The following is a 23,790-nucleotide window of genomic DNA, read 5'->3' on the forward strand; positions in this document are numbered from 1 at the left end:
AGCAGGACAAGAATAACACAGGAATCACTTTATTCAGCGAAAGATTCAAAGGCTGTCTGTGTTCAGTCAGCTGCCATTCAGCTGTCAGAAGTGAAGCAATTAATATCACCATGAAGCATTTATTTCTGCATCATATTCCCTTTTGCAATAGAGGAAAAACTGAGAATCTGTTATTCACTTTCAGTCAGCATTTTCCATTTTGATGGAAGTTTGTAGATCTGAGTTGCCCTCAGCTGCAAAGACTAGGAACTCAATTTCTGCCTGCAAAATCCTCATCGATCAATGCTGAGGTCCCCTGCTGGCTGATTCAGGTGCCACTCAAAACCCCACTACAAAGACCCTCCGTGCTGACGGAGCGCTGGCAAGCGCTTCAAAGAAAAATACACAGCTAAATGTCACGAGTCTGAGAAAAACCGAAATAAAATAAATAACACAATGGTGTTCCTCTCATGAGCAGCTGGGATAATAAACCACGACATGGTATTTGTGGCATGCCCTGGTGGTTTTTGTGGACAGAGTTTTTGGCATGGGATATAAAAGGATCTTACACAGCACATTTACTACTTTAATACGTCTATATATTTAAATCTACTCTCTCTTTTTTAACTATGTATTCTCTTTGTTGTTTAGACATGATACATTTACTTGATATCAAAACATACATGTTTATATGAAACTTAATATTATTATAAACAATGCAGGTTCCTAAATCATCAAAAATCAGCTTTGCAAATATTTCATGAGGAAAAAAGCAAATTTAGACCCAAAGGATGCACACAAAGAGAGTTACACTAAAAATGTCATAAGAACAAAACTCCACAGGGCATTAAAACAAATTAAGCTGCAACCTTCACAGCCTTACTGTGGCTTAAAGATGCAATTCCTCTAATGGGCACTAGATGCCCTCTTTCAGAGAAGAGTCAAAAAATATTTGGAATAAATCTTTTCTTCAAAGTAGAAGAAGAATTTGTGCCATTGTGCTGTGGCTGCTCATCCCACCTTAATGATAATGGTAATAACAACAACGGGAAAGTGAATTACACTCCACACAAAATACTAAAAAAATAACCCAAAACAACTATGTTGTTTATATCAGACATTATGATGTCACATTGCCTAGCAACCGCACACAGCTGGCTAAAATAATTCGTTTTTATGCATGTCTAACACCCTTTTAAAGCATCATTTGTATTTAGCAACAGTTACATTTAATTTATATTAGCAAAACTTTAATTATACAAGTACGCCATCAGGTTGCTTGGCAACCATCCATCAATGGGCTAAAATATTCAGTTCTTTTTTTGCCTTCAAAGAAAATCTGAAAGCGTTCTCAAAGCATTTAATTTCATGACAGTAACATCACATTTAGCAAGGGAGTTCAAATATCTTAGGATTTTATTCATGAGGAAGTTGCAGCAACAAAATGAAGAGAGAGCTGAGCTAAAAGGCAAAGCTTTCGATTAATCAGATGATCCCAATCCTCACCTGTGATCATCAAGTCTGGGTAATTACTGAAAGAAGGCTGTGAATACAAGTGGCCAAAATGAGTTTCCTCTGTGGTGTTTCTCAGCCTGGTGAAGGCCTGGTGAAGAGATGAAACATCTGGAGGGATCTCTGAGTAAACCCACTATGCCCCACTATTCCTGCATGTTGACAGGAGCCTGTTGACATGGCATTTGGTTAGGATGCCACAAGGCTCTTGGGTGCCTCCCATTGTAGGAGGCCCCAGAATATATATCCAACACCCACATGAGAGATTATATATCTCATTTAGCCAGGAAACACTTCTGGATTACCCAGGACTAACTGGAAGGTTTTTTTAAGGAAGAAGGACATCTGGAACACCAAACGTTTGCCTGTTGCTTGTTTTTTCATTTCATGGCCAGCAGCACAAACAGGTTGAACAATACTGCAGCATGTGCAAGCAGCAGTATTAAAAACAGGTGATAGAGTAATAGATAAATGCGCTGCAGCACAATAATATTAACCAGTGTATGACACAGCTTAACAGACAGCTAAAAATAATCACCATGATGTTGTGCTTTATGTTCATCCACCTATAAATGCACTGAACTACACTTCCTTTTCTGCTGGGGCACTGACAGACCAAACTTTAAAGGACTGAATTCTGGACACTTGACAGAAACTGCATTTGAGGGAAAATCTCTCTGGGACAGTTTTATTACATACATAAGCCATGCTCATCACCACACTGGCCACATCCACCACTGACTTCACCATACGTACAGAGGACAGGTTTTAATTGACACATGTCAGCCACTAGTGTTGCTTGTGGGTAACGTCTGTATAACATTATGGTCCTCGTGGAAGAAGCTGCTCTGTGATTGTAGGGTTTTGTGTAACTAGAATCTCTATCATTTAACAGTGGCTTTGAGGGAACATGGGGGGGCTGTAAAATATAAGCTGATCTGTGGTCTGTGTATTGTCAGGTGGTTAGAGCTTAAAGGAACTTCCATTGTTTTAATTCAGAAGCAAATATAGGTATAGTTTGACTTGCATGCAAATTTTGTGAACAGGCAAAAAAGAAGTGAGTTTGTCATGTAGTTGATGGTTATGTTATCTTTTAGTTTAATATATTTTAAACTAGTATTACAATTATATTAAGCAGTATCTGAGGACAAAAGAATACCTGATCAAAATATGAATTTCCCAAATGGAAAACTCACAATTACAATCACATATGTGAACTTCTCACCACAACAGTTAATTTATAAGAGAAAGAGAAAACCACAAGCTGAATGATCAATTACATGGTTGTACACTTTTACTCCAAAGCCTGACAAAGCTCCAAAGTCAACATTTCAAAGAGGAGTCGGTCTAAGAACTGATAGTTTGCTATGAGAAGTGGAAATGGAATGGAAATGCCTTCTGTTAATGCTGCTTCGTGAGTGTTGGAGTGTCTTCTGGGTGGCCTGCAACATCTGTGGTCGGATGCTGGTGTGTGGTATGTCAATCCGAATGACAGCAAGCCATCCTGGTCAGGAGGAAGAGCTACTTTTTTTCTGCTGAACCCTGTTTAGACAGACACACTCCAGACATGAGGGTGGCACTCTTTTAATTCTGAGTAGCCTGCAGTTATGACGAAACATCACGAGGCAGGAGGAGCTGTCTGACATCTGGGTGATACCATTTGCTGAATGCAGTAATCAACACCAGACAATGGTTTTAAATTGCTTGACAAAACTGTTTGTTTAGAGCAATTAAGAAGAAGTGCTGCGAGCAATGTCTACTCTGTAGGATAAAGGAACCGATCCCCAGGAACCAAAGTGTCTATTTTATTACTCCAAACAGTAAAATGTGATGACCAAAAGCAATTTATAATCAACCTACCTAATCATTTAATCTTTTTGAGTTCCAGCAGCAGACAATGCTAATGCTTCCAGGGTTTTGAGTGTCATCCATTCTTTTAAACTAAGCCTATTATTCTTTTCCCTTTTCTCTGTTTTGCCTGCTAGCAATGGGTTGGACCTCCCTTTACGTTCAGATTGGCTCAGATTCAACAAGGTGCTGGAAACATTCCTCAGAGTTTTTGGATCATGTTGACATGATTGCATCACACAGTTGTTGCAGATTTGTCAGCTGCACATCCATGATGTGAATTTTCTGTTTTACCAAATCTGTGCTGGACTGAATTGACTGCCTGGTAATTAGATGACTGTGGAGACCATCTAAGTACAGTGAATTCATTGTCATGTTTAAGAAACCAGTTTGAGATAATCTGAGCTTTATGACTTGGCATTATACCTCGATGGAAGCAGCTATCACAAGATGGATACACTGTGATCACACAATAATGGACATGGCCAGCAACAATGCTCAGTTGGTACTAAGGGGTAGAAAGTGTGCCAATATGATGACATTACCACCAGCAGCCTGAACCGCAGATAAAAAGTAGGATAAGTTCCAATCCTGGGTGAACTGTAGCCTCAATTTGCTGTTCTAAACTGACAGGAGCAGTGCCTGGCATGGTCTTCTGCTGCTGTAGCCCATTTGTCTTCAAAGTTCAACATGTCATGCATTCTTCTGCATACCTTGGTTGTATATTGTTGTATTGTTACCATCAGCTTGAAGAAAGTTTGTCATTTGCCTCTGAACTGATATCAACAACACATTTTTGTCCACTGAACTGCTTCTCACTGGATGATTTTAATTTTAATTTTTTTACTATTACTGTAGAAAACCCCTGTGATTTGTGTATATAGACTGTTCCACGGACCCCCTCTAACCACTGCTAAGATGGTACATTCCTCCCATCCTTTGTTTGTGTTTGCGCTGGTTCACCGTGATAGCGCTGGTGGAGCTGGGCTGTTGTACTGAACATGTGTCGTGCGTGTGCGTGAATGATAAGTAAGTGCCTTGTATTTGTTTGTTCTATGGTTGTAACTTATCATACACTTGCCTATCTACATTGTGTGATGCCTTTATAGAGTTTTCCAGCGGTTTGTGTAGCCACGAGACACTGTATATTCACGCTGATTTGACCAAAATGGCGCTACCCTTGTGAACTGAGCTGCCCAAAGTAAAGATGGAGTCTATCCCTGTGCAGCAGCCCATTTGTGTCCACCAGGGGGTGGTGTTTAGTCATTTCTGTTCAACCCTTTCTGTATTATTTAGACCAGTTTGGTTGACTTTAATTGTTTACTAATTGTAATTTCTGTTATTTTACAGAACCACACACACATATACATATACTCACACGAATTCACTTCTGGAGATGTTTAGATTAAAAGAACCCTAATTATCATTGCTGTGGACCCTCTCTTTCATCATATAAGTCACCTGTGCCTTCTGACCGAGGATAGGAAAATCCTGCTGTAATTTGCCAGTCTATTAAGCACACACATGTCCAGTTCAATTACAGTGGTCAATGTTGGCTAAATTTTCACATATTATATACAAGTGCTTTCACCCTCAGGTTTCAGACCGGTTTCAGACTGCTCGATCTGTATTATCGTAAAGAGATGTTAATCCTCAATATGGCCACACGGTATGACTTTAAGCGGGCAAGCTCTACCCACCTGTTTGACTCATAGTGTGTCCTGAAGCTGAAACTGAAGCTGAGTACTCAACAAGTTTTGAAGTTGACCAAAAGTGCAGTTTTCCGTTTTGTAGGAAAGTTACATTTTCTAAATCCTTCAACATATGACACATGACATTGATATTATTTCTTTTCTGTGCACTAAACAGCTACAAGCAAACATTTGTTTTTTGCCTCACCACTTGACAGAGGAGTCTTTCATCCAGCAAGCCCTTTACGCATAAACCCTTGGTCTATGCTTGCAGACACTGTCCAGCTGCAAGTAACATTACATTTCCCTCATGTACTGGTCTTAGACAGTATTTGATACATGCTAGTGATTGTAATGCGAGGTGCAGACAATCAGCAAAAATCTAGAGAGCTAAAACATCTTGTTTCAGACAACTGGATATACAGAGGGGCTGCATCAAGGTATACGACACTTAAGCCAAATGTAAGATAATTAAGGGTTATTTTAAACTTTAAATCATGCGAGGATCCTCCAGAATCCAAGAATGAAAATACAGAAATGAAAATCGGCATAATAGGTCTACTTCAAGTTCAGAGGACTTTAGTTGGTAGCAGCAAGAGATGATTTGGATGAATTTATCAGTCTCTGTAGAGACTGCTTGGCTGGACTTAGAGGGGAACTGGCACTCCTTTCATACCGCAATACAAACGTCAAATATTCAACACAAAAAGCATACATGAGTAATATATACTCAGTGGCTACCAGCTACACCAGTATAACACTCAGCAATGCCTGTATAATTGAGCTAACACCTGTCTGTCAAGCCAAAGAGAAGATTACAATCTTCCTAAGTTTAGAATATTAGGTGGATGTACTGCCTGGGGTTGCAATAAATTGCATAGATGTTAAATTCAATTCAGACATGAGTTGGAGATCCTTGAAGCAGCTGAAAATTAACAGGTCAAGTCTGGATTCAACTTGCTTTTGAAGCACCCATTTCTAGTAAGATGTGGAAAATCTGAAGGATCTTAAATACAATTATTTGATGGTGATAAAATTCACCTGCTGAAAGAGGCCCATCGCCTGCTGCCATGAAGGGGTACATGAGGTCTGCAACAATACATAGATAGGCAGCATGTGTCAAACTCAAGCAGAATGTGACTCAGAGCATCAACCCACCTCCACCAGTTTGCCATCTTCCCATCCAGCAGTTACCTCAGCTCACACATCAGGATGTCAATGTGATTTTATATCAGAACAGACCATCTTCTTCCACTGGTCCATTGAGTATTTGTGCTGTTTCTCTTTTGGTGGGGTTTCCATCATAGTCAGCAAGTATCTTGAAGGTTCGCCATTTTTACTGATTCAGACAGATCATCTTCAATAGTTGACAGTTCGAATGACTCTTCAGTGGAAAGGTGGAAATCTAGAAGCCATTCTTAAAGTAGAGAGATGGGAAGAAAAGGCTGAGGTTTGCCAAATTACACTAGAACTGGACAGAAAATCAGTGCCAAAATGTTTTATTGAGTGATGAATCCAGTGATTGAGGAGAAGCTCAGGAAAGAAGTACAACACAGTGTTTACAGCCATCTGTAAAACATGGTGGAGGTCCTGTCATATTTTGGGGTTGCATTTCAGCCATTGGCGATCTTGCCAAAAATTGACTGAATTACGAACACAGAAAAGTAATGTCAAATTTTGATCCACCACGAAATACCATCTGGAAAGTGTCTGATTGGCAACAGCTCCATTTTTTAACATGACAATGATCCCAAACCCACTGCCAATACAGTAAAAGCAAACCTGGATCGAAAAACACACAATGGAGCACTATCAGTCATGGACTGAGCAAAAGGGAGCCAGCATCCAAAGAAGAGCTTTGAATGTCCTTCAAGAAGCCTGGAGAACTTTTCCTGAAGACGACTTAAAGAAATGACAAGAAGACCTACCTAAAGGAGTTCACACTGTGCTGAAGAATTAAGATGGTCATACCAAATATTATAAAAACGCCTTTTTTGCCTTACATTCTATGTTTTCACAGGTTTCAATTTCCCATTTTTTCTGTCAAAATATGAAGAAATGAGGGGACAGCTCAAGACTTTTTCACAGTACTACAAACATCATTTCTGCACACTCAGAGACATACCTAGATTGGCTTTGTTTTCAACTAAGCCAATCTAAGTACACTCAACTGTATCAGCTGTGTGATCTGTAGAATAACAGAAAACGCACTGCAGCATATAGCACACACCATACATCCATAATGTATTCAAAGATGCATGCATGATAAGCATTTGGCAAAGGTGCCAGAAAATGAATTTAGTGAATTCCATCTGTCTGCAGTCTTCTTCACACATGGAAAATGTGAAAGCCATTATGGATCTGACAGGGCTTTGGAGCTGAACACTGTTCCTCTCTGCTTCAACTCCCTTTTGCAAACCAGGAAGCTGTGGGTTGATCTTGGCACCCTTCACAGTCATTTCTCCCTCCTTTCATTAACATTTTGGACTGAGAGTAAGAGCTTTAGGGGGCTTTATTACTTACACTAAAAGAGGAGAAATTAGAATTCCCAAATTCATTGTAAAAGTGTGCCTGTGTGTTCTGCTGCCGGAGGTGCTGGAGAAATCTTAGTGTTTGTGGACACAGGGGACTGGAGCACATAAAACAGTTTGTAGTGCAAAAGTGAGATATTGTGTGTTATTCTAGGAGTGAAATCACATATGCACAGACTAATGCACACACACGCACACGAAAGGGAATACGAATGTAAAACCTTATGTACAAGTACGGCTCTTGCAGAACAAAGAACTGCAGCGTGCCAAATTTTAACATAAGTCTTTTCACTGGAGGCGTTATAGGAACACACAGGTGTTTTGGAAAGCCTTCTCTCTGTGCTTTTTTATTTAATTACAAAATTTGTGACTCAGACCCTCAGTATAAATACCCCTTAAAGGCACAGAAAACAGGCCGTGCTGGACTCCAGAGACCCTCCCTTGACATCTGCGTATGGGTCACCTCAAGGACACCAGGCTTATTATGGTGTGTGAGAGCTGGAGCTAGGGGAACACGGTGGGGTTTGCTGCTTTTCCTCACTCTTAAAGGTGAGTCAGAAAAGTCACTGACACTCAGATGATCACAGTCCAGATTGAAAATAGCAGCTAACTACCCGCACATGTGTTGCTCTGGCAAAAACATCACATATCGACGCCTGCACTTTATATCCAATGCACTGAGTCATGTTACTGCTGTTTTATTCAAGCTAATGAAGGTGCAACAGAGAGAGAAAGAGGAGGTGGAACAAGAGTTTACAGGATCTCTTGGAACCAATTGTTATTTCTAGAAAAAGATATTCAAGACGCTTTTTGAGGGTACTGTGACCTTAATCACAGTTCAGGGGATCAACTGATGAGGCAGGTCAACCAAAGTCTGACCAGCTTAGTCAAAACCGAATATATGTATTGCATTTACAGACCCCAGAGGGCCAAATCTGCAATTAGAGGGAATCTGACCCATTTTCAGCACAGAAGCGACATATCAATACATAACACAAGGTGCAATAAGGTCCTTTAGTTATGTTAAAAAAGGAATTGAGCCCAATTAATATTTAGAAATAAAAACAGCAAACAAAACACAGAGATCACTATTTCACTATCACTGTGGTAAGCTACTAAGGTGTCAGAAAAGCACATCAAGTTCAATCAAAGCAACTTCCAATTCAACATCTGTTGAACAGTTACTCTCTGTTTTAGCTCTCTTTTGGTTTCCATCAGTACTTGAGGCTGCTGGCCCTTGAGCTCTCTGACTCATTCTATATTCCTCAGCTAGATCCTGACTTTGTAGGTTGTTGCTGGGCACTAAGCTAGCACTAGATCAAATGAGTTTTGCGGCATTAAAACAGCTGCTTAATGAAAAAGTGGCAGGCTGTACAACCTAAATGCACGAGGCTGGATCGGTGCTTGCTTTCATGTTCTTTACACCAAATTCTGACTCGACCATCTGAAAGTTGCAGCACAATTCAAAACTCGTCAGACCTGCCAAAGCTTTTCCAATGTTTTGTTTATGAATTGTGGCCTCAGTTTCCTGTTCTTAGCAGACAGGAGTGACACCCAATGTGGTCTTCTGCTGCTGTAGCCCATCTGCTTACACTGGTGTAAACAGGTGTGGTTATTTGATTGTTTGAGTTACTGTCGCCTTCCTATCAAGCCATCTAGTCATTCTCCTCTGACCTCTTTCATTAAGACGCTCATTGGATAGTTTCTCTTTGTCAGACCACTCCGGTTGTGCAGGAAAATCCCAGCAGATCAGCAGTTTCTGAAATACTCAGACCATGCTGTCTGGCACAAGTCACTTAAATCACCTTTCTTCCTGATTCTCAGTTTAAACTTCAGCAGTTATTTTGAATGCTTTCAGTTGCTGCCATGTGATTGGCTGATTAGATATTTGAGTTAACAAGATGACCTGTGAGTGCACATCCTTGTGTAGTCCTGCTAATGAGATGTTTATTAAGATGTAATATCAGTAGTTGAAGAGGTAGTTTAAATGTGACTAATTTAAAATGATTTTTTAACACTTAAATCATTTAAAAACAATCAAGTTCTTTTTTGTAAAATCCTATTCTGAAAGTAGGTAGAAAGTATACTGGTGTAGCAGTGGAGTATAAGTAGCATAAAACTGACATACTCAGTTGTGGCATGTGTGTAAATGCACTGCTGTCTTGAGAAAATGTACTGTTGAAAGCTCAAGGCAAAAGAAAAATGATGTGTTCATAAAATTCCTCTGTGGTTGGCTGCCATTCCCTCTTTCAGCTGCTTTTCTTCAAATTCAGATGGTTCAGTGAGTTTCCAGGTTGAAAGGTTTGAATCATAACAGAGATAAGATGAAGTGTAAATGTCAGAGAGTGGATTTGTAGAAAAAAACTACAGCAATTTTTTTTTCATTTTACTTTGCGCTTTTATTTCAAAAAGGTGCGCGTGTGTTACAGACAAACGGTCCAGATGGATCTCATACTGTCACAACTCCCACCCCTTCTATTATCTACTACCATCACATACTAACAAACCCTTATCTCCAGACACAGAGCTCCTCTCATTCTTCTCCAAACACATCCATCCTCTTCCTGCGCTTCACTTTCAACCAGCTGCATCACCTCCACCCTCCTCCCTTTTTTCCTCCAGCACCCGCTGTTCTCGCCGCTTAGTCAGCATTAAGTGTTATCCCTCCTCCCGTCTGTCCTGTGGTATGAGTTTCTCCCTAAACCAGATACAAGGAAATCCCTTACCCTGGTCTATAAATCATCTCTCTGTTTACACCCTCCTCTCCCTGCACAAAGAAAATTAGAACAAATGCAACAGAGATCCAATTCTGTTTTAAAAGTCACTGGCTGACATTTGACTTTAAAAAAAATCACATTATACGGGATTATTTATGGATTTTGTTTTGGGAGTCATAATTTGTAGCATCTGCCTTTATTTTTCTTGCCCTTAGAACATAGGTGTCAAACTCTGGCCCGCGAAGCCATACCAAATTACTATCAGAGCTGGCCTACTGGTATTATACAGCTAATATATATATTGTTTAGTATTAAGCTTTGCTTGTTCCATATTCAGTTTTTTAGCAAAACGTGTTTGAGTCCATAAGAAAAGATTCATTCTTATATCTGGAGGAATAAATATATTTCAATAAATATTAACGTTAGCCCGCGACTTTATTCCAGTTTTGAATTTTGGCCCACTGTGTATTTGAGTTTGACACCCCTGCCTTAGAACAACACAAACACTTCATTCTCACCTTCTTGTCACGACAGAAATTTCTCTCTGAAAGCTTTTCAAGCTTTCGGGGCAATCTGGGACTTTTAAAATAACTTGAAAACTTTCATGTATAAACACATAAAGAAGTGAGGCTACCTCACTTAAAATAATGATGAAGAATGAGCTAAATTAGCCAACTAACAGTATCAGTGTCACTGCACTTCACAATTAGTCATAAACAGGTAGCAAAAATCATGTGAATTAGAATTCAATTCAATTCAATTTTATCGCCAAATCACAACAACAGTCGCATCAAGGCGCTTTATATGTTAAGGTAGACCTTACAATAATACATAGAGATAAAAACCCAACAATCACATGACCCCCTATTAGCAAGCACTTTGGTGACAGTGGAAAGGAAAAACTCCCTTTTAACAGGAAGAAACCTCCAGCAGAACCAAGCTCAGGGAGCTGCGGTCATCTGCCACAACTGGTTGGGGGGAGATTTAAACTCTCAAAAATGTTTTCTATTTTAATACTGAGCCAGTCTGCCTCCAGTCTGGGATATGAAATCTGGAATTTAAAATGAGTGATTTCACATCTGTGAAGTCAAAGCTGGCTTTAAAACACAGGCCAATACTGACTTCCTGATTTTTACTAGACAAGCCCTTGAAAGTCAAAGAAAAGCCCAGTGTCTTATAGCTTGGTTTTCCCACTCTAAGTAAGTAGTTTCCCATCTTTGTCTTCTCTCTACAGCAGGTGTTAGCACACTGCATGCTTGACAACACACTTAACCTGCTTGAGTAGTTTTTGGTCTTTCAGAAGCTGAAGGAACACAGTAAACACACTCTTTTTTTGTTTGATTTACTAATCATTTAAACTAAATGAACTTAAACAGCATACAAAAAAAAAATGTTGAAACTAAGAAGTTGTTTTGTTTCTTGAAAAAAGTATAGGCCTACTCATTATGATCTTCATGGCAGAAATACACTGTAAAAATAGTTGTGATGGTCACATTTTCTTCAAACAACAGCTGCTGTAGTTTTAAAAGTGAAGCGTTTTCACTCGGGCTTGATTTAGATTTCTGCAGCGTGACAGTTTGGAGCCAACTTTCTTCTACTTTTCATGTTGTAATGCACCAAATGTTTTAGTGGGTCACAGGTCTGGATTGCAGGCCAGTTTAGCACCTGGACTCTAACAATGGAGTCATGCACTGGAATATGGCCAGAATGTTGTTTGGCACAGCCATTCCCTGAAAAATATGTTGTTCAGATACATATGTTGCTTCAAAGTTTGTATACACTCATTTTATTAGGTACACCTTGCTAGTACTGAGTTGGACCTGCTTTTGTCTTCATGGCACAGATTCAACAAGGCGCTTAAAACATGCTTCAGAGATTTTGGTCCATATTGACATGATAGCATCACACATATGCTGCTGATTTTTTGGCTGCACATCCATGATGTGAACCTCCTGTTTCTATCCGCAAGTTTTCTGCTCCTTATGAGATACTAAATACACCATTATGTTCACCAGCTAGTGTCTGCTGGTATTTCAGAGCTGTGCAGGTAGTTTCATTGCTTGAAACAGTTGCCTTCTGCAAAACAGAAGCAAACAGTCATTTGATCCATGTAGTGTGAATGTGGAATTTTGGCAACAGGAAAAAAAAACACTGAAAACTGGTGAACTGGTGATCATCATATGAGAGAAAATGCAAACATTATGGCAATAAAAAGAAAAGCACAGGGAAAGTCAAACACAGATGCTCACCCACACGCATAATAAATGTTTGCAAAGGCAAGCTGACTCTAAAGTATCAAGGCCAAAGGAAAAATCTGAAAGTGGTATGGCAGACAATGAAAAAACATTAAGACTTCATAAAAGTATTAAGTGATCAAAAGCTGCCACGTCATTTTGAAACAGAACTAAGAAGCAGAATCTGAGAATCCCACAACACAACCCTGCAAAAGAGGAGAAACCACAGCAAAGTTCATAAAATTCCCCATCAGACATTCTGACAAATGCACTGCAAAGTATCACATGACAGTATATATTAAATGTGTCAAGCACCCATGTTAACATAGGATGTCTGATACCCTGCTAACCAGGATGGATGAGGTGTTATTAAGACTACAGCTAAAGGTGGTTGAGAAGCCAGGGGATACTCTGCCAGAGAAACCCACCGAACTGAACCGAGCCCTGCCCATGCTGACACAGCTGCTTCCAGGCAAAGACACCCCGACACCATGCTCAGCCAGGAACGTTCTGGGCCTTTGCTGGAGAAACCATAACAAGTGCAGGAAATGGATTAGTGCATTCTGGGTTCCACACCGGCCACAAACCTCTTGAGCCTGGCCTCTCCAAACCCACATGCGTGGGAACAGCAGTCACAGCAGCACAGGGCGTATGACCCCCATCCAGATATCAGTGCTTGTCCCAAGAGGATGTCCTCCCTTTTTTTTTATCCTCAACTTGTGGAGGAAGTCTTGCATTTTACGCTTTGTTGTATTAACTTTGCACACTGTTTCATGTAATTCTACCTCTTTCATCGATATACTGTGCTGCTGGGATAAAACTCATTGTACATGACTATATCACAATGTATTGTAGTGCAGTTACATTCTGTCAGAGTTTGTTATTGCTACAACATAACCTAAAGATAATGTTTCAAAATAATTTCCACTGTTTTGTATGTTTCCTTACGCCGTTTCCAGTTGGTGCTATTTAGGTGGTAACCAACAAAAGGCTGCAGTTCCCTCAATGACCACTTGAGGCTGCTTCCAAAAACTAATCAGTCCTACTGACTGTCATGCTAAGATGCCCAATTTTATACATGCAATAATGTTTACAGTCTGATATAGTTCTGGTCTCTATATATAATAATTCACTCATTAATTATTATAATTAGTAATAATTAGTAATTATTAATTACTCATTAATTCACTCATTTAAACTGGTTCAAATTATCCATAGTTAACTTTTTTCTTGAGGGAAACTTAATTATGATACCTGCTAATTAATAAATGTCTGTTTCTGTGAGATACAAATATATACAAGAAGTCTAGTCATGAAAACTAGAGCACAGACTTCTTGGGCAACAATGCTTTATCAGCATCAACTTGGCAGTCAAAGCAGCCACGTTGTTAAAATGCATACCTTTAAGGCTAGATGCAACAGGTGAATAAAAAATCCATACACTTGCTACAGAGAACATATTCAATTCAATTCAGTCTTATTTATATCGTTTCATATCACAAAATCAGGTAAAGATAAAGATGCTACAATAGTACAGAAAAAAAATCTAAAATCAAATAAACCCCTTTGAGTAGGCACTTGGCGAGAGTGGGAAGGAAAAACTCCCTTTTAACAGGAAAAAACCTCCAGCAGAACCAGGCTCAGAGAGGGGCAGTCCTTTCTGTATCCAACTGAAAGAAGATGGTTTTTCTACCCCTGTTAATGTGCTTGGCATATTAACACAGGAGTTTTCAAGGCTTCAAGTCTGAAGAGCTGCAGTATTTGGCACTTGCACAGGTTGTTGTTATTTATTTACAAGGTAACTACAAGGTAACTTTTTAGAAATATGAAGTAAACTCTTTCATCTACAACAGATGGAAGCTTTGTGACAAGGTGGCTCTTTCTCTGTTCTTCTTTCTCTTTGTTTTCACAATTGTATGTTTTTTTTTGTGTGACTTGAAGGTTCATGCTTTGAATCAGGCCAAGGGCAGCTGCTGACTTCCATTGACCGATGATTATACTAGTCCTAATGGGGCTGTGAGAGTTCAGCCAAAGCTCAGGTAGATTTTGTTTTTGTTCTGATGGCCTTCTTGTGTCAGCCCCCCACAGTAAAATAAATATGTTTAAACCTTGAGCACTGTGAAAGCAATTCCGGCCCAGCTTCAGCTTGGCAGGGAGGGAGATGGGATCACCATATGAATTTACTTTGAGTATGCGCTGATAACTGTGTGTGTGTGTGTGCCTGAGTGGTGTACATTTACACTTGTATACAAGCGAGTGGAAAATGCATGTCTATATTTGTATTTGTGTAAATATACATGACATATCCATGCCTTATGGATGATGCTTAAGTAAAGAAAAGAATTAGAAAAAGCTCACTCTGTTTAAAAAGTGTATGTCTGTGCTTGCAAGTGTGTATCTTTGTATAAAGCCTACTTCTTACTTTGCACGTCAGCAAAAGCACAAACATCACCAAATGTACTTTTAAAGATATTTCAGCATGTGGTCACTTCCCATTACTGGTTCACATGTGTTCATATTACACATTGCACTTTTTAATGCAAACCTTATATACTTATATGCAGAAAAGAGGGAGCCTGGACTTTGCTGGTTTGTATATGAATTGCAGCCAAAACAGTGAAGAAAGTGAATGAAACCAGTGTGGAGTTTCCTTACAGTTGTATATCTGCACTTTATCACAAAACTGAGGTGAACACATCAAATCCTGGAATTTCAGGAATTGGACGAGCGCTTCATAAACAACCATCTGGAAAGATGAAGCCAAAAATGAAACCATGTGGAATTTTACTGGTTATCTTTTCTATTGCTTCCTTGATAGAGAGAGAAAAGCAAATCACACAAGAAAGTGGTCCCCTTGGTCCTTTATCCTACAGTTGTGCAGCGGACTGCATTCAAAAGCATTTTTTACAATTAACTCAAAGCATGGACAATTTATTTTAAGACTAATTTCTTCAACCAGCACGGGCGTGAAGCATCTTGTTCTAATCATGTTTGATTTCTTATGCAACAAGAAATATCGCTTCTACCCAGAAATATGGAGCCACCAGCCACCTCTCATGTATTCATTCACAAATGCTAACGCACTGATGAGAGCTACCATGCCAGGCTCTGGCCCAACTGTGGGTCTCGACATATGGAAAGCATGATCTACCTGCTGACAGCTGCTCATTCCTCACATCTCTATGTTTCACGTCTCCCTAAGATGATTTTCTTTGCGTTCAGGAATTTTATGGGAGCCCGTCGCTCTCTGCAAAAACTTCTGGAGCACTTTGGGAATTGGCCAGTAGCAATGCAAAGTATGTGAAATGTGTATATGAAAGGATGCCAAAGCCCACTCGTATTATAGGTGTCATTTCTTGTTCACAGTGACTTTGAAAAACCGGCGGGTTTGAGTGTTCTTTCTTTCCCGTGTTAGCTCGCCCCGTGTTATTTTTTTTAAGCTCAGTGGTGACTTTATAAACTGGGCAGATATTCACACAACATTCACAGCTTTGACATGTCACGACAGTTTAAACACTATCAGTCTCCCGGGAGACCGCAGTGAATTAAAGCAAAACATGCAGGGAGGAAATAACTGTTTGTTCCCTTCTGTGAACTGACATTATAGCACTAATAGTGGTAGAATGAGGGCTCGGGAGGGTTTGCATGAATGCGGCTCTATTGCACAACAAAGGCTCTGGAGGGGTGAAGCAGACCCCCGGAGCCGGCCCCTCAGAACAGCTGCCGTGTCCCAGCAGGACCAATTTCACTCAGTTAGAAGTTCAGCGGCTTTCTTGTCCTACTCATCCACATGTCAAAAGTTCATTTGAATAAAGTTAAAAGTGAGCTGGATTTGACTTCCCCACCCCACCCTCCCCACGGCTCTCTAATGTATGAGCGGGGACTTGCACGCGCTCACAGAGAAAGACAAACAGGATGCTTCTACTCGGGTGACTGGGATGAAAGGGACCGTGTGCTTGGACGCAGCTTGAATTCGTCTCCGCTGGTCCTGAGTTAGACAGCGTAGCCCGCTGCCTCCTTTTCACTCTCACGGACTTCGGCCAAACTGTGTGTGAATGAGTCATACTCCAGTAACACCCTGAATACAGCGACTCTGAGACTCCTGATCGCAATTCGATGAGCAGTTATGGGGCATGTGCTCATGCCTGCAGTGAGAATAATAATGATAATGCTCTTTAGCGTGTGTGACAGAGGGTTGGTCCCTTGGTTTGGTTTTTAAGCGTTATCCAAAAGCATGAATAGCGAATATGCTGAAGCAGTGAACATCAACAGCACATCAGCAGCAAGTACAGAAAAACAACTGAAAGCAGATCCTGTTTTTAAAAAAGTGCTTGTGATGGAGAGACTGTACATCATTAAACATATATTATGTATGGGCAAGAGGGGAAAAAATGCATAACTGGAGCAGAGTGGATGGTATTAAAGCTGGCTTTGAGGGAAAACACTGAGCAGAGGTGTTGTGTAAAACACTCAATTTGCCCAAATTACTAAAAATTAGGATGCATTAGTCATGGGAACTATTTGTTTGGCAGAAAAACACTTCAAAACTGCAGAGAGTGCAAGGATACTTTCCCCGAAGCTACTGCTGACTTTCACAATCATTACAGAATGTAGTGCAGTGATAAGTGGAAATGGACTGCCTGTTGTTACAGAGAGCAATCTTTAGAGGGCAAGAATAGTCTGCGTTAAACACTTAGTGTGTCGGGAAACTGAAATTTCAGCAATTTGTAACCAAATTTTATAAGACAGAGGGTGACAGTGATGGATTAACTTCAGTAGGATACCAGCTTTGATGTATTTAGACTGTAGACTGGTAAAAACCTTCTGGATAGTCAGCTGCTGTTCCTCTGTTTGCTTTTGGGTTACAACCGCATCGGTGGTCATAACAGCTGGAGGACACATCGTGGAAACAAGATCCTGCTGCAACAGCTCAAGTAGATGTTCTGCTTTGTCGTCTAGTTTTTCACTGTTTACTTTCATGTATTTTAATCTCTATTGAGCCTTTTTAGTTACTGTAAGATGTTGCAAGTCTAATCACTAATGACTTTTGCTTTAAAGTGGCTCTATTGTGCTTTTGCTTATTATCTGTGACCACAGTTTTAAATAATGAGGTCAGACTATATTGAAGTGATTCCTCTGAGCCTAAGATTCAGGCTTCAGACTGATCCAAATGATCCAAATCTCAGGCACACAGCTCTGACTGTGAGCATAGAAACCCCACCCACATGGTATTTAAACCATCTGTTTTTCAGGGGCAGCCAATCAGCACAAAGTTGGCTTAAAGGGAAAGAAGCTAAAAGAAGAAGCTTGCTTCAGACAGTGAATAAGTTGCAGGTATGTACCAGAGCCCAGCATGAAAATAAAAGAGTGTGTAAGTCATGTAAAGCTTCTCTTGCAGAGTGGAAATGAGGATAAAAGAGGCCTTCAAATAATTCATAATGTACAGATCTATAAAGAAAGCCTCTGTAAACTGGGCAAAAAAAAAAACATATGTTGCCTGTGCATGAACACACTTCTATACACACACAAAAATGCATGTACCACAACAGACGGACATGCATTGACTACAGTCTGAGTTTGAGTAGCCACATTTTTGAGGTTCTCGGCATGTTTGTGTGAGTCAACATGTTTAAGTGACTCGGTTTAAGTGGATAAAGGGGAGGTTTTGAAACTTCTTGATCTGGAGAGCTCTGTCGGCAGTCGTTGAGCCTGCGGCAAGCTGGACCTCACAGACTGTCAGCCACATTTATGTTCAGCCTAAAATCCTGCCATCAGAGGCAAAACCATTAGCGATGACTATCGGGACAGATGAGGTTCAGGCAGCCAGCTGTCTGTCCTGACATAGAATGATTCAATTAGAGCAACATGCTTGTAAATATCCAGGTAATTGTAGGTATGCAGCAACAGAAAGAGAGAAGGAGGTGGGCCCACACACTAAGGCCCTTTAATTCATGGCTTTTTATTCACACAAAAAAGGAGTTTTGTGATTAAAAAGAAGAAAAGGTCACGTCTCACTCACCGAACCTCTTGTATCCAAAAGACTGTACTTCCTCCTCGTCTGCAAAGTCGTCTGCGTGACATAATCAGAAACATATGACATAAATAGGTCACACAACTAGGGGTACACTGTATCTGAGACAGTTGTTAGGACTCCATAAATAACATAAAAGTGATAGAGACACTACCGGGCTGCTGCGTAGAGTCAAAAATGTATAAAGTTATCTTTAAATACAAAGATCAGGGCAGCCAATGAGGATTTATGCTAGAGATAATAGAGTATCATCTCCTCTGTGTATGTGTGAGTGTGAGTTTAGAGATAGGAGGTCCACAGAACTGTAAAAACCACAGGCTGCGGTTTCTCTGGGTTGTTGACAGTAAACCCTAATTACACTGCTACACTGCACTGAAGACTGGAGCGGAGCACAGAGAACATCGCTGGTAATGGTTAACAGATGGGGCCAGGAGGAGGGTGACATGGGTAAGGGGGAGTGATGGGAGGGATGACTTTCACGAAGGGGGGGCGTTTAGACTAGATCAGGAGCTACTGTTGCAGAGTGGATCACACATTCCTGAGTGCTAATTCCCCTCCAGTTCACTCTACACGAGGAAGATGCTGATGAATTAGAACGCCTGCAGATTGTTGTCTTTAATCGGCTACTTGTTGGAGTTTAAGCACAAACACAGCAGTCAGTGATGAAGCTCTGCAGGTGGTGCTCACTGGTCATCATCAGTCATACCCTTCTCTTTCTCATGCTTAAAATCAAGTGAATCTAAAGCCTCTCTTTTCTCTCGTTTGTTAGATCTGGGCTTTTTTTAAATTCTCACATTATCAGTTTAGCGGCCAAATTGCGCAAACATTATTTGGTGTTTTAATTCTTTCAATGGGATGAAACTGGTGGTGGAAAAAACTGCATTTTACAACTTCTGCTGCGCAGTAGCGTAATGTCATCCAGATGTGCGCACTCGCAGAACACAAAGAAACACTTACATGTTAAATCAATGCAATATTTGAATGAAAGTAAAGGTCTTGCACTTTTCTTTCTGCAGCAACAGTTACGTACCTTTCATGGCGTTTTATCACTCGTTGAGAACTGTAGAAGAGATGAGGACCGCTGTCACTTTATGCGCATCTCACCATCCAGTGCAGAAGTGTAAACTTGTTCCAACACACTATAATTAAAGGATTTTTTTTAAAGCTACAAGTCTGCATTGACTTTCATGACTCTCAGTTTAAATTCCCATCGTTTCTGCTTTCTTGCTCGCTGTGGCTCAGAAGAGTGTTTGCGGGAGAGCTCAGATGATCCCAGAGCGCTGAGCTAAAGGAGAGTTGAGCTGAGACTTAGACCAGTGTTAAGTTACACAAAGCAGCAAGTTGTGTTTCCGGTGGTCCTTTCAGAATAAATTGTAGTCGCCCCACCTCTTTTCCACCCCTTAAACCACAGAAAATACAACTTATTTCCGGAAGATGAAATAGATGCCTAATAGATGAAGATGCCTTTCACATAATTTGTTCCCATTTCTTCTTTCTATGAAAAAAATACCAAACATATCTCAGTTTATCAAATATAACAATGCAAATGATCAAAAGATATTACTGAAAACCTGGCACCTCTTGTCAAGTGGTAGCCCTAAATTCTATCTACAGGATAGGATTTCGCATGGCACTCGTTCCAAACAAACTGCTGATGCAATAAAAGCATACCTGAATTAAAAACACACACAATAGAACACTCTCTGCCATTCACTGGCTTTCCTACAGCTCGAACATCAACATTATTGAAGCAGTGTTGGATCATCCTAACAGGGAACAGAACAAAAGGCAGCCAACATTTTCCTGAAGCCTGCTTAAAGAAAATACAAGAAGCCCTGCCTAAGAGAGTTCAGGCTGTGTTTATAAAAAATATATATATTATCACACTAAATATTGACTTTTCACCTTTTTGCACAAGCTGTGTTTTTGCCTTATATACTGTATTTCCATTTGTGTATATATTTTTCAACAAGTGACTGCACATATTTTCCTAGTAAAATATAAAGATATGAAGGATGCCTCGGGTCTTTTGCACAGTTCTTGGTTTCAAGACATCAGAAAACAACTTCTGTGTCAAGCTCAAAATCTTTGCTTTGACACATTTAGGGGGGGAAACTAATCTATTGGTCATTTGTAACAACATATAGATGACATTTTCTGTCCTCTCTTTTAGATTTTCTAAGCGCTTTTAAGGTATCTAAATTTAATTTAGGCACGCTTTTATTGTGAAAGCTAAGATACTTCATTTCCGTCACTGGACTCAATTTCTGCATAACTTTATACATAACTTGACAACCAAACTTGTTACTACATCTGTGCTGCACAGCCTTTCAAAGCAGTTACGGTCCCCGGCCCTCCTGCTGAGCCTCCTCCTGTGGGGACAGAGGAGGTGCGGACTGCTTTCAGCACTACAGACCGCGAGACGTCGCCCGACGCTGCAGTAATCCAGCCGGAGATGAGATTAGGTTACAGGGGGTTGATAGCAATCTCGTCCCCCGGGTAAAAATCTGGTACCCATTAGAGATAATTTCAAAGGTTGGAGAAGGTGGAAGGGAGCACCGCGACATTTCTGCCCAGTTTCTGTTTTGCATATTTAGGCTCATATCTCATGTCCTTCAAGGATTTAAAAATCATTTTAATATCAGCCTCCCTGCGGTAATAGATTAAATATGCTGTTTGGTGACGTGTTATCGTCTGATTTATCACGGCAGCCCCACAATTCTGCAAAACACTGCAGAGTATTTTCCATTGCTTCCACAGAACAGGAGAGAATCCTGCAGGAAAAAATAGCAGGCATACAAAAACTAAAATCAAAAACTTATAGATTCAAGAAAAAGTCTTACGGCTGCGTGAGAGCTGTACTTCAAAGGTATAAAAAAAGTTTGCATGATCCAGCTGCATGCATAAATTAGTGGAAAAACTATAACTATGCATTTTTATTGCCACGATGTCTAAATGAGCTCTGTTTGATAAAGCACAATAACATCCTCATGACAACATGGCTATATAGATGGTTGCACTTCCTCTAGAAACAACTTATTTTGCTGAGAAGTGTCCGCTGTTTATCCATATTAGACTGTAAGGTTCACTGGGCGCCATTTTTCTTTAACTCTTCCAGGTGTTGTGATAATTCCTGGACACTTCCTGTATCCACAGTCTTCAGATCACTGATCAAACACAGAGCTCCAGCTGCATCCTCCCAGACTAACAAGGAACATCAAAGAAATGAGACAGGCCCACTCTTGCATCTTCAGTCCAGGTTAGTGTCACTGGGTTACATGATGCTAATCTTTTTACACTCGTTCACTTCATGCCAGTAAATTTTCCAGAAACGGATGCAGACAACATCAAGTGTCTCAGCACTGGAATCCTCTGGGCTTGGAAGGAAAGCAGCACACATGTCCAGCTCAGATCTGTTTGTTCTTCTTTCTTTGGATAACACAGCCTTCTAACTCTGGCTCAGCACTAATAGCTTGAGTTTGACCCAGTGTGCCACATAACATACTTCAGACCAAGTTGAGATGATCAAGCAACTAATTACTTGTTTTACTAAAGGCTTCAAAACTGTTATTTTACTGTCGGCTATGATTGGAGCAGCAGGCTAGTATTGGGGCGCAGAGAGAGATCGTGGTGAGCTAATAAAAAGCAGCTGAGGGTCAGGTAGCTTACTACCAAGCTCCTGCTGGTCCTTATTCAGGGGTTGGGACCTCATTTGCTGGGTCAAGGCTTTCTGCAGTGGGTTCAGATTAGCAGGAGATTTAGAAAGCATACAGGAATTCCACATTTGCCACGGTGCCGCCATGTAGTGATTAGAAAAATGGCAACTCAAATCATTCAATTGCTGCAGGAGAGATTCACTGTTGGCAGACTAGAGAAAGTACTTTTCCATAGACTGCTGAGATAGTTTAATAACTTTTTAGTTTATTAAAACTGTACCTTAACATAACCGTTCATGCCCTTAAAAAAGAAAGAAAATTATGATCACTTGGGGGCAGCAGTGACAAGCTCTAAAAAATGATGAATTCTTACTGTAAAATCCTGTTTTTAAAAATAGTCTTAAATCTTCCACAGCTTAACTTACCAACAGGATTTTAAAATGCAACCACTATGACTTTATGCCTGAAAAAGAGATATAAAAATAAGGTGAAAGAGGGCTGGGCTGTACTTTTATGTAATACCACATTGTACCACAAGAGGGGGCAGTGAGTCAATGTAACCTTTATCCAACCAGTAAATGATTAAACATTTTTATTTAGAATGGCAGCCTGCAAATTCCAAAGCATCTTAAATAAATATATATACTTTAAAAAAAAAAGAAGCAGCTGCAAACATCTGGAAAAATTTAAACAAACTCATTAGACCAACACTGCCTCCTGGTAGTAAAGTTTTCAGTTAAAGTTTTTAAGATTAATTAAAAAATAGTGTCTTTAATACAGCTCCAGGTGTGCGGCTGGAATTTTCCATCAGGATCCTGAGTCTACCTGGTATCGCCCCTGGGCAGGGCCATCTTCTCCTCTGCAGTTCTACACACCTGGAGCTGATTGCAGGCAATCAAGCCAGAGTGATTTAGGCCTCACGCTGACATTCATTCACCGCCAGTTCATCATCAACTCATGTTGGTAGCCAGCTTACATGGTTCAGGCTCTCCTTGTGATTTACTCTGCTAACCTTGTTTTCTTGTGACACAGTTCCAGGACTCACCTTGACTCAAACCTCAAGCTTAAGCTCCTCTTTTGGACTCAGGATACCTTACCCAATCTTTGAAATCACTCTGTGCCTCATCTGCCTGCCCTTCCGCTATTGCACATCATCAGAAACCTTCAGATCTCAGGTCAGCCATCCCACACCGTCCAGCTCACTCTGGATTCACGTCACCCCTCCCTCATTGCTTACTCACTCCACCTGCAAGTAAGAAAAGTTGTAAAACATACTAACCATCTACAGAGCTCCTCTCCACTACCCTTCCCTAATTCAGTTGTCCTCTCTCCTCAGTGTGACTGCTAAACTGCTACGTTCCAGTGTACATCAATTCCCCCCTCTCAATCCATGTCAAGCTAGCCACGTAAACTAGGCCTCGCCACGTCAAGTCCTGTGTTTTATTGCCTCTGTCCTTACTTATCATATTTTGAGTTTAACCAATAAACATCGTAAAACGTTCTGCTGTCTCTGCTCTGGGTTCCTACACAGTCCAGTTTTTGGACCAAGCTTTCGGTCTTATGACACACTATTTCTAAGTATGATGACTTC

At 40.4% G+C, this 23,790-nt stretch overlaps 1 protein-coding gene and 1 long non-coding RNA gene across 2 annotated transcripts in view; one reads left to right on the top strand and one right to left on the bottom strand.

The window, feature by feature from the left end:
• The window catches only part of LOC113029145 (collectin-12), a 44,810-nt gene extending 24,935 nt beyond the window's left edge, over nucleotides 1-19,875 (bottom strand). The window contains exons 1-2 of the mRNA XM_026179816.2: nucleotides 19,574-19,875; nucleotides 18,532-18,582 (exon numbers count right to left, since the gene is read on the bottom strand). Of these exons, the coding sequence (XP_026035601.1) occupies nucleotides 18,532-18,582; nucleotides 19,574-19,580 (58 nt within the window). The 5' untranslated portion in view covers nucleotides 19,581-19,875. The remainder of the gene's footprint in view (nucleotides 1-18,531; nucleotides 18,583-19,573) is intronic.
• Nucleotides 19,876-20,854: 979 nt separating this feature from the next.
• Nucleotides 20,855-23,700, top strand: LOC145430959 (uncharacterized). The gene is made up of 4 exons (XR_013911317.1): nucleotides 20,855-21,412; nucleotides 21,662-21,802; nucleotides 23,232-23,451; nucleotides 23,536-23,700. It is a non-coding gene; the product is annotated as an uncharacterized LOC145430959 (long non-coding RNA).
• The last annotated feature ends 90 nt before the right edge of the window (nucleotides 23,701-23,790 follow it).

This window comes from Astatotilapia calliptera, chromosome 9 (assembly GCF_964374335.1).
Source record: "Astatotilapia calliptera chromosome 9, fAstCal68.1, whole genome shotgun sequence".
Classification (NCBI taxonomy): domain Eukaryota; kingdom Metazoa; phylum Chordata; class Actinopteri; order Cichliformes; family Cichlidae; genus Astatotilapia; species Astatotilapia calliptera.